Consider the following 19,457-nt stretch of genomic DNA (forward strand, 5'->3'; position numbering starts at 1 on the left):
GGGATTAACTCTCAATTTCTAATAGGCAAACCAGGGCCTTCAGAAGCTCACCCCATGTGCCTCTCTCACCTCCTCTACTCGCCCCTTGTTTCAGTTTGTGCTTCAAAAAGTGCAAGGTACAGGGGCACCTGGGTGGCTCAGTCAGCTGAGTGTCTGACTTCAGCTCAGGACATGATCTCATGGTTCGTGAGTTTGAGCCCTGCATCGGGCACCCTACCGTCAGCACAGAGCCTGCTTCGGATCCTCTGTCTCCCTCTCTCTCTGCCCCTCTCCTACTCATGCTCTCTTTCTCAAAAATGAATAAACGCTTTTTTTTTTTTTTTTTTAAGTGCAAAGTGCAGAAGTGTTATGGTGCTCCAAACATACCCTGTTCTCTCTCATGTACATCTGCCCCTGGGCATGATGTCCCCCCTCTAAAATGCCACCCGCTGTCCTTCCCCAGTCTGCTCAGTGAACTGTTATTCCTCCTTTAAGACTGGGCCCAAACACCCCTAATTTCTGAAAAGGTATCACTGAGTTCCCAGACTGAGGCACCCCTTACTCAGCATTATGTAACATGCCTTCCTCAAACACCTGACACATATATTATAAATCCTTTCACATCTGCTCCTACTAGACTCAGAGGTCGGGCCCCATGTGTTTAGCTACATGTTTCCTGCAGTTAATAAGTACTCATTTCATGAGTAAATGAAGGAAGTTTTCTTTTACAAAGTTCATCCATTTAGTAGGGGCGCTGGGATGTATACAGATAATGATAAGGCAGTGTAGAAATTCCTAAATACCTTCATTCAGGAGCAGATGAGACACTTCAGGGATTCAGATGAAAAAACAATGTCCTATCTCAGGACTCACCTGCCTCTCAGAGCCAGAGGGATGGAGGGGGGAGATGTGTGTAAGGATGGGTCACGTTCAGGTCACAAAAGTACAGGCTAGCTCATTGCTGGTGATGACTTCAGTGTTTGGCATAAACACTTAGGCATTTCCTGAGGGCCTGTGTAGAGTGCTCTTTGGTCCACTTGCCTCTTCAGAAACGTCAGCCATTTCACTCAGCTCTCTAGCGCCACCTAGCCGCCCGTGAGGTATCTGTGCCTTTCCTTCCATAAGCCCCTCCCATCAGTCCAGTCTGAAGGTTTAGCTGCAAGCAGCAGTTTACCTCCTTGCTGCCTCCCCTCCCCATATAGCTCTCCTCACAAACCTTTTCCAAATTTGTTCAGCCGTCCTATTTTCCCGGGAATACACGGTGCTGGTCTCACAGGGAGAATCTTTCTTCTACCAAAGGCCAGAGGGGAAAATCAATTCAGAGGCACACAAAAAGCTGACAAGCCTCAGTTACTTTTATATTTTCAAAAAGAATCTACCTCCTAAACCTAAAATACAGTAAACTATAAAATGCATTTTTTTAGTCATGGTCAGCTCAAGAGGAGATAAAGCATGAGACAGAAAATAGAAAAGGAAAGACAGAGTAAGAGAATGGAAACTCAAGACAGCTAGGAAGAAAAGGGGGAGTGAGACAGAGAGACAGAAAGAGAAAGGCAGACGCTGCCTGTCCACCCAGTTCCTGTACCCCCCAATAACTCAATTTCCACTCCCACTTCAACAAACCAGGTGCTTGTTGCTTAGATCAAACCTGGAAGTTAGATTCCAAACCGAACCTTGTCCTGCATGTTTATGTCTGTGATGGGAGTGTACCTAAAGATTACCACTGAGGCTTCAAACACCAGAGAGAGTGGAAGTCTTGCATCCGAGACTTAGGCTTCAAAAGGGACAGAGGTGAGTGTGGAGAGGGAAGATACAAGTAGGGCCATATCATGGAGGTTGCAGATTCACTGAATTTTCAGATAGAGGTCTTGTTTAGATCAGAAAGGCTCTCCTTTAATAGTTCTTGGTGATTACTTCTGTCCCTAATTAATCCTGTTGTCTTTCAGAGATTCTTATTAGCTCTAAATTGTATCCTAGGTCTGTTCTCCATATTTTCTTAACTGGCCTCTCATTTTTTTTTTTTTTTTTTTTTTTTTTTTTTTTTTTGGGACAGAGAGAGACAGAGCATGAACGGGGGAGGGGCAGAGAGAGAGGGAGACACAGAATCGGAAACAGGCTCCAGGCTCCGAGCCATCAGCCCAGAGCCTGACGCGGGGCTCGAACTCACGGACCGCGAGATCGTGACCTGGCTGAAGTCGGACGCTTAACCGACTGCGCCACCCAGGCGCCCCACTGGCCTCTCATTTTTTAACATCTCCTTGTTTTCTGCTTCCTTAAATTAATTCACTAATTCAATATTTTGCCATATCCAACTGTCTATTCAATGCTTTTATTGGGATATTAAGTTTAACAGAATATTTTTCATCCTTATTCAGTATTTCATGATCTAAGATTATGTCCTTTTCTTGATGGTTCACTTTAGTTGAAAAGAGGCAGTATCCTTTGAATCCTGTTGCTGAGACAGATCAGAGCTCTTCTAAACACTATTTTACTTCAGAGGATGACAGCTTCTCCAAGTCTTCAGAAGTTTGTAGTCCCGTTCTTGTGAACTGCAGAATCTCTTCATAGGTCCTTTCCTCCTAAATTTATAGTCTTACATGAGAAGAGCTATAGTTTCCTAGTACAGTATATATATTCTCTTTGCTTTTCATTCATGGTCACAAGATGGCTGCCATAGCTCCAGACATCACAAACATTCAAGGTAGGAAGAAAGTAGAATAGGTGATGCCAGCCATGCCTCTGGCTTTTTTAGGAAAGCAAAAGCATTCTCAAAAGCCTTCCAGAAAACCTTTACTGTTCAAAATGGTATTACATGGGTACCACTAGTTATAAGGGAGGTTGGCAAAGCAAGTGTTGAGCTCTTTCAGCCTATATAGTGGAGGTGAGTAAGGAAGAAAGGGGTTAGCAATGGATGGATGGGTTACCAATCAACAACACTGGCCACAAAGCCTAAGGGGTGGGCTACACAAAAGATGCCTGCCCACTCTCCTTTCCCCATCTCCCAGAAGGGAACAGCCCTTGTTTTTCATAGCCCTTTTCTGCCAAATCCCAGACAAATAAGCTGGAGCTCTCATGGTTTCCTTCAATCTAGTTCTTATAACATAGAGATTCAGCAAAAACCCCCCTGGTTTCTAGTACAGATGCAGTACCCAACCTTGGTTTTTAGTGCTGCTGCTACAGATTTTCCGTATTTGTTTATTCTGCAGAATATTTTAATGAGAATTTACGAAAGGGAAGAAGACTATGCCTGTGTCGGACCATCATGCCCCAAAGTGCAGTCGTAACTCTACCTCAGTCAACACTTTAATTATCAGTTAGCTCCCTCATGAAGTCATTCATAGTCAACTTCAAGCTGCAAAGGGAATCAAGATAGGGTCTAAAGGGAGTAGAGGGAGGAGATAGGCCTCGGGGGAAGAAAAGGAGATATAGAGTGAAACAGGACAGGTGCCTAATGCCAAGTTCATTAACTCAGATATATGTGGCTCAGTGGTACCCTAGGGCATAACATGAATAATTTAACATCGCTTTCAGAGTCTATGGATTCCTTCTCCTTTCCCTCTGACTCCTTTTCTTTCTCTTTGCTGTCTGGATATTTCTGCTTCTATCTTCCTCTCTCATTTGATATTTTTTCTTAGCCCCCATACTATGAGACACATTTTTATTCAGTTTTTATCTCTCCTTATTGTAAAAAGAAATGATCCATATTTTCTTCTAATAAAAAGAAAGAAAAGGCACTTTAAATTGCATAAATTCCCAAATGAGTTTTTCCTCTGTGATTCTGCAATCTCAGATAGGAAAGAAAGGTTCCTCATTCCCAGGCTAGTGAAAGAAATGACGTTACCAAGGTGAAGAGGGGACTGGGGGATGAGTGTGAGGTTGACTGGAGGCTAAGTGGAAAGGCAGGTCCGTGAGGCAGCCTGTCAGGGGTGGACACATGCTGCCGCGGCTGCCAGCCCCTAGGGCCTGCCCTCCTTGCTGACCGGGAGCAGAGCTGTCCCCTTTAGGGGAGCAAGGAAGGAAGGACAGAGAGAGCCAGCTCTCACTGGGAATCTGCCCTCCTCTGACTCTCCAAGAAATGGTACCCAAAAGTGTCAGTAGAAAACAAAGTGAGCAGTTTATCATGCCCAGTGAAGCCTCTGGAATGACAACAAGGACTGGCCTGCCACATTCTCCTTAGAGCATACCTGGGGAATGAAGATGAAGCAGTTGATTGTGGTTGTGCAAACAAAGATACCTCCAGATGTGAGTCCAAAGACCAGGTTGGGCCAGGAGTGCAAGTATCTGGTGACCACAAACAGAAGCCCAGCAGCCACTACTACGAGGTTGACCCCAACCATGATGGTTAAAGACTGATTCACAGGAGGAGAGCTGACGTGGTCAGTCAGGCCAGCCAGGTAGGCACCATATAGCAGCAGCAGGCCCTGGAGATGGAGAAGAGAACCAGGGGCTGAGAGGAGTGGAATAACAGGCTTGGTGTCAAAGAGCAGTAGGGTTGGGCCCAACTTCCTCACCTTTAAAATAGGGATAATGCTCTGGTTTCTCCTCAGATCGCATAAATCTTTCACCTTTTACTAAAATAGGGATAATAAAACCTACTTCAAAGGGTTGCTATGAAGACATACTAGGTAGGATAGCACATGGGAAGACCTTGAAGGCAGCCCTTACACACCTAGCAGGTGCTAAATGTTATTTTCCTCCTCTTCACTGAGAATTGGTTTATTGGAGGTCAGCAAGTCAGCTATCAGACAGGACTCTGCTGGGACAAGGCACACGACAGGAAGCCCACAGGACAGGCTGCTGGGCACTAGGAGGGCACTGGGCACACGGTGCTGTTGGTGGTGATGATTACCACATCAATTGTGTGGTTCTGTGCTACATGGAACTGAGGGGCATGTATCAGCTGAAATAGCCCTGTGGTCTGCTTGTCAAGCCATGTGCTGCGGCAGGGGCAGTGCCCTGAGGACTGTTTTTTGTTTTTTTTTTTTTTTTTCTAATTTTCCCAAAGGCACCATCTGTTTGCCAAGCCCTGCACCTGCAAGATTGCATCTGTCTAGAAGGGATGCCTTTTTCTAATTTACACAAAGGATCTCTATAGGCTAGCAGGGGCTCTGTGCCAGTGGGTGTTTGTGGGAGATGGAAGAAGAGAACAAAGGCAGGCTGGGACCTAAGCAAGACTGTGGAGCAGGCACAGGCACTAAAGGTTTCATCTATACCCTTCATCCTCTGTGTGACATTCCCTGCCCCCTCCCCCCTCCAGGAACCCAGTGCCCTATTCTTTCCTCTTTCCCATGAATATAAAACTGCTCTCAGATCTCTCATTTGTACTACACAGAAAATTACTCACAGCACATTAAAGGGTTGTTTCTCCTAGAACGAGCTGTATTTTAAACAGAAATCAAAGCTTTAATCAGCAATACATAATGTATAGATTCAACATATGTTCGCCTATGTGCAAAATATCATGTTAGGTGCAGGGTAGCCAAAGGTGTTACAAAGAGGAATAAATCATGGTCTTGGCTTTCAAGAAGCGCAGTCTGATAGAAAGATTTAAATGTCCGTGTTTTGTCACACAGAATGTGAAGATGCCATGGGGAATGAGATGGGGGTGGGAAGTATCGATACTCAGAGGGAGAACTAATAATGAAAGCAAGGTCAGGTATCAGCAAGGTACCTGCCGGTGACTGCAATCGCATGACCTGACCAACTCCATCTGCAAGGACAGCCCTAAGGATAATTTTTTGGAGGACTGGCTATGCCCACAGTGAAGGATTCAAAATGGCAGGGATGCCTTCTGGGTGCCCCTAATGCCCTGTGTTTCAAAAGGGGCCTGAGGGCCAAAGATGGTCACCCTGAGATCTTCATGACCAGAAGACACATAAGTCAGGCCAGTGGAACCTGGGTTTTGTGTAACGGATACCATCAGGTGGCATCTAGCAGATTGGATCATTAGTAATTTAATCAAAATTAAATGAAATTAATTCTATGATTTTGAGATGTTCAAATCTCATCTATTAACATGTTTTAATTCCATTAAAACTCTTGCCATAAGGGAATGAGGTATGAATAAAGCCTCTCTACATCCATGACTTGTGTTTGAGTGAATCATACCCAAAACTTGGATGTCATTGGCACTCACTGCTGAGAAGTGGGGTGGGGGTAGTTGCCAGGCTCAGGTAGGGGGTCCTGAAACTTGATGTGAAGATTTAAGTCATCCTCAGGAACTGCTCATTGGCCAGGGAGCCCATGGAGGGCTGGCTCAGTCAGTTTCCTGACGCTCAGCACTATTTCTCCCTTTTCTTTCTTTGTCCTTCAGAAAGATATTACAGTGAAATAAAATGGAAATGGGATTATATAAAAGGCAATGGAGAAAATAAATCAAGTTGAGTCACAAAGTGAGCTGCTGTGGGGGAAGTGCTGAGTTTCTGTTGTGGGGAGGACATGTTCTTCTATGGGGCTCAAGGAATCAAGAGAGGCACTGTGTTTTCAGAGCTGTCCAGGGGGCAGTGAAAGATTAATAATAATAGTATCTATCATTTATTGAGCTCTTCCCATGGGCCAGGAGTGGTTGAAAACTCTTTTTTAAAAATGTTTTTTATTTATTTTTGAGAGAGAGAGAGAGAGAGAGAGTGTGTGTGTGCACGTGTGCGCAAGCAGGGGAGGGGCAGAGAGAGAGGGGGACAGAGGACCCAAAACAGGCTCTGTGCTGATAGCAGAGAGCCAGATGAGGGGTTTGAACCCACGAACCTGTGAGATCATGACCTGAGCTGAAGTCAGACCCTCAAACCACTGTTCAGCCCCGGCTGAACATTCTCATCATGCACTAACTCTTTTGAAACTCTGAACAGTTCTGAGAGGATATTATCATCATCCTCACTTTATGTATGAGGGGACCCAGGCTTGGAAAGGTTAAATGAGGTTCAGGGTCAGCTAGGAAGGGATTGAGTCAGAATTCAAACCCTGTTCAGTCGTATTCTGAAGTTCATTTTCTTAACTATTAGCAAGAAACTAGAGATCAAGAACTGTTCACGTCTCAGTGTTCTCTTTTATTATTTTTTTAATGTTTATTTATTTTTGAGAGAGTGCGACAGAGCATGAGTGGGGGAGGGCCAGCGAGAGGGAGACACAGAATCAGAAGCAGGATCCAGGCTCTGAGCTGTCAGCACAGAGCCCCATGTGGGGCTCAAACCACAAACGGTGAAAACATGACCTGAGCCTAAGTTGGACGCCCAACCAACTGAGCTACCAAGGCACCCTCCAGTGTTCTCTTTTAAAAACATTTCTATCAGGGGCACCTGGGTAGCTCAGTCTGAGAGATGACTCTTGATTTCAGCTCAGGTCATGATCCCACAGTTGGTGGGATGGAGCCCCTCATAGAACTCCAAGATGGCAGTGTGGGTGGAACCTGTTTGGGATTCTCTCTCTCCTCTCTACCCTTCCCCCCGCTCTCTCTCTCTCTTAAAAACAAAACAAAACCAAAAATAAAAAAACTCATTTCTATCAATGTAATATGTGCATATAATCAAAAAGCAACACTTCCCTATCCAACTCTGCCCATTCCCGGACCCATTTCTCAGAAGCAACCACTTGAATGCTTTCCTAGTGGTAAAATGAGTAAAGTTTACCTTTAAAGATCACATATTTCTTTAAAAGTTTCTTCTCCTCTGCCAGCAATCAGTCAACTAGGCCTCTCTGTCCTGAAAATCAACAGGCAGTCTCTTGCCACTCAGGGCTTGCCCTGTTCTTTGAAATAGGCCTGTCCACACCCCTCATAGCCAGATTCTCTGTTTCTCCAGGCTGAAAACCAGTTACTAGGATAGTTGGTTCTAAGAACCTCCTTTAGTGTCCTGTGTAGGTATTCTGTACCTGTGGAAGTAACGTCCTACTTTTGCCATCTAACAGAGACAAATGAGGCTAATGGTGGGAAATCGAGGGCAGTCTGGGGACACTTCGAGGCAGCTGGAACCACTTAAAGGACACCGCGGATGTTGCCATCTGTCTTAGGGGCCAGCTCTGCTTCCAGTCAGAGTGAGAAAGGTCAGTGGAAGGCAGCAGGATGCCTTGACTCAAATCTTGAAAAAAACCCAAGAGGGCACTCAAAAGAAAAAATAAAGCTGGATAAAATGTCTCCTCATAATTTCCCTTGCAGAGAGTTGGGGAGAAAACTGGTACTGCTAAATCAATTAAAAAATCAGACTAAGAAATGGGAGAAACAGTGGTTGTATTCCATATGATCTGGGGAAAACTGAATGAGGGAGACTAAATAGAGTTGGAAAAGTGACCCCAAGACAAATAAAAAGTAGAGAAATGATAAGGGCCATGATTTTATGTCAACAGAGGTCTCCTTGGAGTTCAAGATTCTTTGCAGAAATTACCTTGTTAATTCCTGTGGTTCCCTTTTCACATCTATTTTGTTTGTGACAGGGTGTATCCCAAGGACATGTGGTTACCAACCTTGCATACCAAAACAAGAGCAATCCAGACATCAGAATACCGGGAAGCACAGAAGTGTGTGCTGGTCAGAGAGCAGGACACGTCTCTCCCTGTCACCTAGGAAGGACACAGAGTCAGGACTGAGGGAATCCACAATTACCAGGAACACACAGGAGATCTTTGTGAACATCCTGGAGTGTGACTTCTATGATTTCCCCCTTAATATGTAAAAACTCTAACATTTAGGTGACTCCATTAGAATCCAAATGCAAGTTGACTATGGGTTAAAGGAGAAGACGATAAAGTCTGGCTGACATGTGGATACTTGGTAGTGGTGGGGTTTACTCCCCAGTTAAGTGCTTTGCTACCACAGTGACTCAAACTAGTGTATCAGCAAAATTACAAAGGATTTCATATCATGTTCCTGCTATTTGTTAACAGTTGAAACTGTAAATATTAAATCTGCAATGTCAAGAGTCCGCTGTATTCTTCACCCCTTGTGAGGCCGGAGACATATAATACTTCCTGTTGACTGAACACTATGTACTAGGCACAGTTGAGCCCTTTACCTGCATTGTTTCACTTAATCTTCACCACAGCCCTATGAAATAGGAAGTAATATCATAACCATTTTGCCTATGAGGCAATAGAGCCTTAGCGAGGTTAAATGACTTTCCTAAGGTCACATGGCTGGTAGGTGGGATTTGAATGAGGGCTCACTGACTCCACAGACCATCTCAAAATCCTGCCTTTACTTCTCAACAATTAGGGGAAGGTAACTTCCTGTAGCTGAAAGTCTCACTACTGATAATGTGGACGTGAAAGCAGAGATAACTGCCAGGCACTTCCAGTGTGCCAACATCTCAGTAGATGCCATTGGAAGACACGTGGAGCAGGAGCAGTGGGAGGCAGCACACATTGCAGACGAGGGGCAGGGCATTCACAGCAGCCACGGATCCTAATTCTCCCTCCTTTTGGGTCATTTAACTGCTTGTTAATGTTAACTGCTTGGGAGGATGACCCCAGTGTACCCACAGAAGCCAGTCCTCCCAGCTCAGGAACTAGATTCTCCAGGGATTGGGCCCCTCACCGTCATACTGACACCGAGAATCTGGAGGCACTGGATGGGATCAGTCAGCACCCACGTCACAAGCAGGATCACGTCTGCTATCACCAGGGCTGCCACCAACCCCAGTAGCTGCAGGTCTTTGATTATCTGCAAAAGAGTCAAGGTCATAATTTTCCTTTGCTTGCTGGCTATATGACACAGGGACTGGAGTACCCTATGTGCTCTGAGCTAAAGGCTCCGGGGTCAGCCCTCCCAGGGGGCTTCCTATCCAGCCATTAAAGATGAAACACACACTAAAGATGCGCTATGGTATTATGTCCATATCACCTTCACCATTAAACATCTTCACTTGTTTATTTTTTCCATATCCTGCCTTTCCCACAATGGATTACGGGGTCTTATAAAATGAACATACTATTATTTCTATATTTGTTGATATGAGCGTATAGAGAGATATGGAAGTTTTCACATAAAACTGTAAACAGCCACTAACCTGGAGGACACGATTAAAAGATAAGGGTGGTGGAAGAGAGATTACTATCATTTTCTTTATATGTATATGAATCATTTTACTTCATACAAAGAGGATGTGTTACTTTTGTAACTAGAGAAATAAAATTAATAAAGTATATATACTGTAACAAGATGAAAAATTGAAAAAATATCAGGGAAAAGAGAAAATATGGAGACTTAGGATGAAAGGTCAGGTGAGGAGAGTACACAGCCTTCATGAATTGGGGCAGAAATATGGATCTGAGTTTTTGACAGCCAATGAAAAGAAGGAAGTACAACCATTTACATGATTCATGGTGTTTGTAAGATAAAAACCAGTTGCTTCATCAAACTGCTCAAAACCAGTGATAAAAAAATCTTCAAATCAACCAGCAGAAAAGACACAGTATGTGTAGAGGAAGAAAGATAAGGATGGCATCAGATTTCTTATCAGATACAAGGCCAAGTAAGAAGACAGTGGAGTGAAAACTTCAAAGTACTGAAAGAAGAAAAGAAAGCCTCAACCTATCATTCTATATCCAGCAAAAGCAGCCTTCTGAAACAAAGGGGGGAAATAAAGACTTTTTCAGACAAACAAAAGTTGAAAGAATTCAGCATTAGCATACCCGCATGAGAATGTTAATATTCTTACAGCAAAAGGAAGATGATACCAGATGAAAATATGGATCTATATAAGGAAATATGACCTTCATGGAAAAGTATGTGTTAATTTTAATTATTTAAATATCTTTAAAATATAACTGTTCAAACCAAAATTAGTAACAACTGTGTGGGGCTTATAACATATGTAGAAGTAAAAACAACACAAAGATCAGGAGAGGGAGAAATGGAAGCATGCTATTGAGAGACACTCACACTATATGTGAATGCCAATTATGGCATTTTGCACAAACTCTTCCAAAACTGAAGAGGAGGGTAAACTTCCTAATTCATACTATAAGGCTGGTATTACCCTACACCAAAGCCAGAAAAGTATTTTATAAAAAATAAAGCTACAGAACAACACCCCTTAAGAACATGAGTATAGGGGCGCCTGGGTGGCTCAGTTGGTTAAGTGTTGGACTCTTGGTTTCAACTCCAGTCATGGTTTCACAGTTTGTGAGTTCAAGCCCTGTATTGGGCTGGAGCCTGCTTGGAATTCTCTCTCTTTTTCTCTCTGGCCCTCCCCTACTCTCTCTCTCTCTCAAAATAAATAAACTTTCAAAAAAAATTTTGAAAAGAAAAAAAAGAACATGAGTACACACATTATAAACAAAATTTTATGAAGAGGAGGACAACAATATAAGAAGAGGATTATGTATCATGACCAAGTGGAGTTTGTCTCAGGAATACAGGATTGGTTTGAGATCCTAAAATCATTTCATGTAATTCACCATACTAACAAACTAAACAAATTTGAAAAAAATATGATCAGTAGACACAGAAAAAGCATTTGACAGAACCCAACATAAATTCTTTATTAAAACCCTTTATTAAAACCCAGAAAAATGTGAATAGAAGGAAACTTCCCCAACTAGATAAAGGAAATCTACATCTATAGCTAACATACTTAGTTTTGAAATACTGAATGCTTTCCCCATAAGGTCAAGAAAAATTGAAGGTTGTCTGTGCTCTGCATTTCTTTTTTTTTAAATGTTTATTTATTTTGAGAGAGAGGGAGAGGAAGAGCATGAGTGGGGAAGGTGCAGAGAGAGAGAGACACAGAGAATCCCAAGCCGGCTCTAGGCTGTCAGTGCAGAGCCCGAGGTGGGCCAAAATCAAGAGTCAGACACTTAATCAACTGAGCCACACAGGCACCCTAGCACTCAGCACCTCTATTGAACATTGTACTGGTATTTCTAGACAGTGCCATCATACGGAAGATGGAAAGAAACTGTGTTTATTCATAGATGATATGATCATCTATCTATGTTGAAAATCTGTAGGATCTACAAAAAAGCTAATGGAAGCAATACATAGCTTAGGAAGGTTGGAGCAAAGAAGATCAGCATATGAAAATCAATTGTATTTCTATATATTAGCAACAAAAAATCAGGAAGTGAAATAAAAAACAGTAACACATATAATAGCAAAAAAAGTACTTAGGAGTAAATCCTACAGAAGGTATGAAAGACCTTCACTGAAAACTATAAAAAATTATTGATAAAAATTAGAAAAGACCTTAATAAATGAAGAAATATATTGTGTTCATGGGTTAAAAAACACAACATTGTTAAGAAGTTAGTTCTCCACAATTTGTTCTATAGATTCAATACATCTCAGTCAAAATCCCAGCAGAAATTGGCAGAAACTGGCAAACCAAGTGAAAAATTCATATGGAAATTCAAAGGACCTAGATTTGAATAAACATATTAATATGCAAAAAAATTAACTTTGATTCATATTCACACCATATTCCAAAATTAACTCAAGATGGATCATATGCCTAAATGTAAAAACTAAAACTCTAAAACTTCTAGAAGTAAACACAGGAGAAACTTTTTGAGGCCTTGGGTTAGGCAAACATTTCTTAGATCTGATACCAAAACATGATCCATAAAAGAACAAATTGGTAAATTGGATATCATCAAAATTAGAAATGTCTTTTCTTTGAAAGATACTCTTAAGTGAATGAAAAAAAGGACACAAAAAATTGGAAGAAAATCTTTGCAAAGCATATGTATTTGCTGACAGAATTGTATCCAGAATATAAAAAGAACTCTCAAAACTCAATAATAAAAGGATGCCTGGGTAGCTCAGTCGGTTGAGAGTCTGACTTCAGCTCAGGTATAGATCTCTTGGTTCAGTTTGTGGGTTTGAGCCCTCGGCATTGGGCTCTCTGCTGTCAGCACAGAACCCGCTTCGCATCCTCTGTCCCCCTCTCTCCCTGCCCCTCCCCAGTTTGCACGCGCCTGCGTTCTCGCTCTTAAAAATAAACATTAAAAAAAAACCTCAATAATAAGAAAACAAACAACTAAAGTTTTTAAAAAATGGGTAAAAGATTTGAACAGATATTTCACCAAAGAAGACATATGGATAGCAAATAACCATGTGAAAAGATGCTCAACATTGCATTAAGGAAATGCAAATTAAAAATACAATGAGATACTACTATTCACATGTATTAGAATGACTACAAAGAACAACCAAGTCACATGTTGGCAAGGATGTAGAAATGAAGGACTCTCATACACTGCTGGTGGGAATGTAATAGGTACAACCATTTGGGGAAACAGTCAATTTTTTGAAAAGTTAAAAATACACTTACCATATGACCCACCCATTCTACTCTTAGGTTTTTAACCAAGAAAAATGAAAACATATGCCTACACAAAGACTTATACAACAATGTTCATAGCAGATTTACTTTTAATAGCCCCAAACTGGAAAAAAACCCAAACATCTATCAACAGATGAATGGATAAACAAACTGTATGTCTACACATTGGACTATTACTCAGCAATAACACAAATAGAACCACTGGTGCATGCAATAATATGTATGAATCTTAAAACAATTATGCCAAGTAAAAGTAAAATAATTATAACAGGTAAAAAAAAAGAGTACATACTGTATTATTCCATTTATATAAAATTTTGGAAAAATGCAAACTAGTCTATAGTGACAAAAAGCAAATCAATAGTTGCCCAGGAATAGGAATGGATATAAGGATTGGACAGGAGAGGGAGATATCAAAGATTCATGAGGAAACTTCTGCAGATTTTACGCAACATTTCATGAGTGTATACATATGTCAAAACTTATCAAATCATATAGTTTAAATATATGCAGTTCATTGCATGTCAATTATGCCTCAATAAAACTATTTTTTAAATAAAAAGGAATCTGTGTTCTAGAGGGACAGATGAATTTCTTGTCCTTTAGGCAATTTTTTTCATATTATGGTCACTCACAGCTGAGCTTTTCGTAAGTATTTACCATGATTCAATAATGTTTGCAAAAAAAAGAAATCATTGCAGAGAAGTAAACTCCAACTGAGTGATATACTGGGTCTGGGTAGGGCCTATAGCCCAAGGGTTTGATGATCAGGCTTTGAGGTTTGGGCAGAGAAGCTGATAAAATGGGGAAATGTTGTCAGGATGACATCTGATGTCAGGGACACATCTAGGTCATTTGGCTCGCACATAGCTTCTAGGGTTGATTCTATCTGCTGAATGGGTGTCCTCTTTCTTGCTCACTGCTCCAAGCCCATCCTTCTTAGTGCAGAGAATGGCATTTGGCATGGAGAAGACCTGGGTTCCAGTGAAGGAAAAAGCTCTCCTTACTTGCTACAGCTTCCCTGTAATCACTCTCCCTCACTCCATTTTCAGCTCACACTTGTGCCAAACAACAGTCTTTCTGGGCATCTTGTTCTCCCTCTCACTGGTTCCAGATGTTGGCCAGCTCACACAGTACCAGCAGTACCATGGCCTGGGTTGCATATGAAGCAGAACTATGTTCAAAGACCTATCTCCCAAGAGCACTGACACATGGCCTTCCAGGCTTGGGGACTTAGGAGGCCACACCACTCCAGGGTTTGAAATGAGAAGCAGGAACTACAGATTGCCATATAAGAGCCAGACCCATTAATCTGACACAAACTTCCCTAGCTAATAATCAATAATAAAGTTGCTGTTTGTAATCAAGTAGTGTCTACTTGCTGCTTACTCACCACTCTCTTGTCCGGGACCCTCTGGGTAAACACCTTGTAGAGTCGCCAGCTCTTCCCCAGAATGGGGCCAAACACAAGGGAGGTCCCAATGCACAGCATGGATAGTCTTATCTACAGGGAAAAGGGACAGAAGCAAGAGGCATGAGAGGGATCTTAATTGTTCTCCACATTCTACTCTGCAAAGCTTCAGTCCACACAGGGCACGGGACAGATGCGGACCTCACTAAGCAATACAATGATCACCTCTGAGAGTACCCATTCAGAGGATAAAGGTAACCACCATCTACAGGAGACGCTGATTTAAAAAGATATCAAAAGTTGAACATTTTTCTCAAAACAAAAACTTAAGATTTAACCCACCTGAATGAGAGTTTCCATTGAGCCTCCCGCTAAAGCATCTCGATCTTGAATCCCGAAGAGGTAAATGCTACTGTAAGTCAGACAACTGCCAAGTAAGGTCACGATGTTCAGGTTGGGACTGGACATCTTCACAATCCTAGAGCGAATCAGGAAGAAGGACACTTACAGCCATGACCCTTTGCCCTGGGAGTGAACAGAGTTTCCCCACCAGTATAATCTCCAATGCAACCTCAGAGTGAAGGACCACTGGGAAGAAACTTCTTTATAGCCCTGTAAAAAATTGTTATGATTTATTTAAATTTATTTTCTAAAGGAACTAAATTCTGGCATTTCTTGCTTATATAACTCCAAGTCTTTTAAAAGAAGGCCAACTTCTAAAAAATAGGTGGTATTAGGGAAGAGTTAGGATTTCTCCATGAAATTTCTGGTTGCTAAGATACTGCTACATGCAGGCAAGTGAATGAATAACTAACAGGTAGATACCTAAAGAGATACAGTTTGGAGCCTTTAGAAGTGAGCTGGTAAACCACCGTTTGGAAAAGGTTTGGGATTTTTTTCATACACTATTTATTTGATATATACAATTGCTTTTCCTTTCTCTGACTGACTGAAAGAGAAAAAGGAAGCAAGGACTGAAGCAGGAACTTTGAGAAGGCTCTTTTGTCAAATAGTTTTAAATGAGTTTACAGAGCAATTCAAAGATTAGAGGGAGGTATGGCCAATCAGGGTCTCAGACATACCCTCGGCACCAACAGAGGCTCATGACAAGGTAAAAATGTGTGAAGTGGTTAACCTAAGGGGAAAACCAGGCTTAATCTGGACAGTGACTGATAACAATTAAGAAGTAAGGTAATTGTACTTAAGACTTTTAGTCTAAATAATGTATTCTACATAAATTCAATATTTCTATTAATAGTCACTTGATAATTATACTTAGTTATATTTTATTTTTATTTTTTTATTTTTTTTCAATATATGAAATTTATTGTCAAATTGGTTTCCATGCAACACCCAGTGCTCATCCCAAAAGGTGCCCTCCTCAATACCCATCACCCACCCTCCCCTCCCTCCCACCCCCCATCAACCCTCAGTTTGTTCTCAGTTTTTTTTTTAAGTTGTTGACTTATCAACTATTTTTTTCTTGTTTTTTTTTGTTTTTTTTTTTAAATGTTTGTTTGTTTATTTATTTATTTATTTATTTTAATATATGAAATTTACTGTCAAATTGGTTTCCATACAACACCCAGTGCTCATCCCAAAAGGTGCCCTCCTCAATACCCATCACCCACCCTCCCCTCCCTCCCACCCCCCATCAACCCTCAGTTTGTTCTCAGTTTTTAAGAGTCTCTTATGCTTTGGCTCTCTCCCACTCTAACCTCTTTTTTTTTTTTTTTCCTTCCCCTCCTCCATGGGTTTCTGTTAAGTTTCTCAGGATCCACATAAGAGTGAAAACATATGGTATCTGTCTTTCTCTGTATGGCTTATTTCACTTAGCATCACACTCTCCAGTTCCATCCACGTTGCTACAAAGGGCCATATTTCGTTCTTTCTCATTGCCACGTAGTACTCCATTGTGTATATAAACCACAATTTCTTTATCCATTCATTAGTTGATGGACATTTAGGCTCTTTCCATAATTTGGCTATTGTTGAGAGTGCTGCTACAAACATTGGGGTACAAGTGCCCCTATGCATCAGTACTCCTGTATCCCTTGGGTAAATTCCTAGCAGTGCTATTGCTGGGTCATAGGGTAGGTCTATTTTTAATTTTCTTTTTTTTTTTAATTTTTTTTAACGTTTATTTATTTTTGAGACAGAGAGAGACAAAGCATGAATGGGGGAGGGTCAGAGAGAGGGAGACACAGAATCTGAAACAGGCTCCAGGCTCTGAGCTGTCAGCACAGAGCCCGACGCGGGGCTCGAACTCACAGACTGCGAGATCATGACCTGAGCCGAAGTTGGCCGCTCAACCGACTGAGCCACCCAGGCGCCCCTATTTTTAATTTTCTGAGGAACCTCCACACTGTTTTCCAGAGTGGCTGCACCAATTTGCATTCCCACCAACAGTGCAAGAGGGTTCCCGTTTCTCCACATCCTCTCCAGCATCTGTAGTCTCCTGATTTGTTCATTTTGGTCACTCTGACTGGCATGAGGTGATATCTGAGTGTGGTTTTGATTTGTATTTCCCTGATAAGGAATGACGTTGAGCATCTTTTCATGTGCCTGTTGGCCATCCGGATGTCTTCTTTAGAGAAGTGTCTATTCATGTTTTCTGCCCATTTCTTCACTGGGTTATTTGTTTTTCGGGTGTGGAGTTTGGTGAGCTCTTTATAAATTTTGGATACTAGCCCTTTGTCCGATATGTCATTTGCAAATATCTTTTCCCATTCCATTGGTTGCCTTTTAGTTTTGTTGGTTGTTTCCTTTGCTGTGCAGAATCTTTTTATCTTCTTAAGGTCCCAGTAATTCATTTTTGCTTTTAATTCTCTTATCTTTGGGGATGTGTCGAGTAAGAGATTGCTACGGCTGAGGTCAGAGAGGTCTTTTCCTGCTTTCTCCTCTAGGGTTTTGATGGTTTCCTGTCTCACATTCAGGTCCTTTATCCATTTTGAGTTTATTTTTGTGAATGGTGTGAGAAAGTGGTCTAGTTTCAACCTTCTGCATGTTGCTGTCCAGTTCTCCCAGCACCATTTGTTAAAGAGACTGTCTTTTTTCCATTGGATGTTCTTTCCTGCTTTGTCAAAGATGAGTTGGCCATACGTTTGTGGGTCTAGTTCTGGGGTTTCTGTTCTATTCCATTGGTCTATGTGTCTGTTTTTGTGCCAATACCACGCTGTCTTGATGATGACAGCTTTGTAGTAGAGGCTAAAGTCTGGGATTGTGATGCCTCCTGCTTTGGTCTTCTTCTTCAAAATTACTTTGGCTATTTGGGGCCTTTTGTGGTTCCATATGAATTTTAGGATTCCTTGTTCTAGTTTCGAGAAGAATGCTGGTGCAATTTTGATTGGGATTGCATTGAATGTGTAGATAGCTTTGGGTAGTATTGATATTTTGACAATATTTATTCTTCTAATCCATGAGCAGGGAATGTCTTTCCATTTCTTTATATCTTCTTCAATTACCTGCATAAGCTTTCTATAGTTTTCAGCATACAGATCTTTTACATCTTTGGTTAGATTTATTCCTAGGTATTTTATGCTTGTTGGTGCAATTGTGAATGGGATCAGTTTCTTTATTTGTCTTTCTGTTGCTTCATTGTTAGTGTATAAGAATGCAACTCATTTCTGTACATTGATTTTGTATCCTGCAACTTTGCTAAATTCATGTATCAGTTCTAGCAGACTTTTGGTGGAGTCTATTGGATTTTCCATGTATAGTATCATGTCATCTGCAAAAAGCGAAAGCTTGACTTCATCTTTGCCAATTTTGATCCCTTTGATTTCCTTTTGTTGTCTGATTGCTGATGCTAGAACTTCCAACACTATGTTAAACAACAGCGGTGAGAGTGGGCATCCCTGTCGTGTTCCTGATCTCAGGGAAAAAGCTCTCAGTTTTTCCCCACTGAGGATGATGTTAGCTGTGGGCTTTTCATAAATGGCTTTTATGATGTTTAAGTATGTTCCTTCTATCCCGACTTTCTCAAGGGTTTTTATTAAGAAAGGGTGCTGAATTTGTCAAAGGCCTTTTCTGCATCAATTGACAGGATCATATGGTTCTTATCTTTTCTTTTATTAATGTGATGTATCACGTTGATTGATTTGCGAATGTTGAACACTTAGTTATATTTTAATTTTAAAATAATAACTGAGGAGGAAAGCATTCTTATCTTTGTACCTGGATTACCTGGCTGGCCACTTTAAAGTCCAGAGTCAAGGCAAAACCAGCTACTTAGTGCAGCCTACTTTAACGACAGGCAAAGTACTCAGAGGCATTAGACAGTTTGGCAGTGCTAGACTTGGAAACATCATAACTAACAATGGCCTGGCTTGATTATTTCGTGACTAGTGGCATAATTACATCCACACACACAAAAACACCAAACCATCGCCCTGAATCTCAGGTCCCAAGTACAGACATCATAGGCCAGTAAGTCCAGTTGAGCTTTATCCTGTCTCGTAGAAAAAACCTTGATTGTTTTTCTTCCTCTAAAAATGGGAACAAGTTTCATGTATTCCCCTTATAAAATGGGGACAAGAATAATACATGCCTCTCCCCCCACCAAAGAGTGGTGAGAATTCATTGAGATAATAAAGCAAAGTGTGGCACAGGACCTGGCACAGAGTAAGCTTGTTGCTAACATTAGCTGATGATATTAATCTCACTGTCTTCATGCTTTAGAAACCTACAAATCACCTTTTCCTCTCCTATTTATCACCTATACCCAATCAATTGCCAATTTCTTTCACTTGTGATTTCAAAATCCTTCTGCGTGGTCCCTCCCTCTCCATTCCTGC

The 19,457-nt window shown here is 41.4% G+C and overlaps 1 protein-coding gene across 1 annotated transcript in view; it reads right to left on the reverse strand.

The window, feature by feature from the left end:
* GPR156 (G protein-coupled receptor 156) overlaps positions 1-19,457 on the reverse strand; it is a 68,280-nt gene that overhangs the window by 9,970 nt on the left and 38,853 nt on the right. The window contains exons 3-7 of the mRNA XM_042954973.1: positions 15,004-15,139; positions 14,644-14,754; positions 9,500-9,625; positions 8,431-8,526; positions 4,164-4,400 (exon numbers count right to left, since the gene is read on the reverse strand). Of these exons, the coding sequence (XP_042810907.1) occupies positions 4,164-4,400; positions 8,431-8,526; positions 9,500-9,625; positions 14,644-14,754; positions 15,004-15,139 (706 nt within the window). The remainder of the gene's footprint in view (positions 1-4,163; positions 4,401-8,430; positions 8,527-9,499; positions 9,626-14,643; positions 14,755-15,003; positions 15,140-19,457) is intronic.

The sequence above is a fragment of the Panthera leo genome, chromosome C2, assembly GCF_018350215.1.
Source record: "Panthera leo isolate Ple1 chromosome C2, P.leo_Ple1_pat1.1, whole genome shotgun sequence".
Taxonomy (NCBI): Eukaryota; Metazoa; Chordata; class Mammalia; order Carnivora; family Felidae; genus Panthera; species Panthera leo.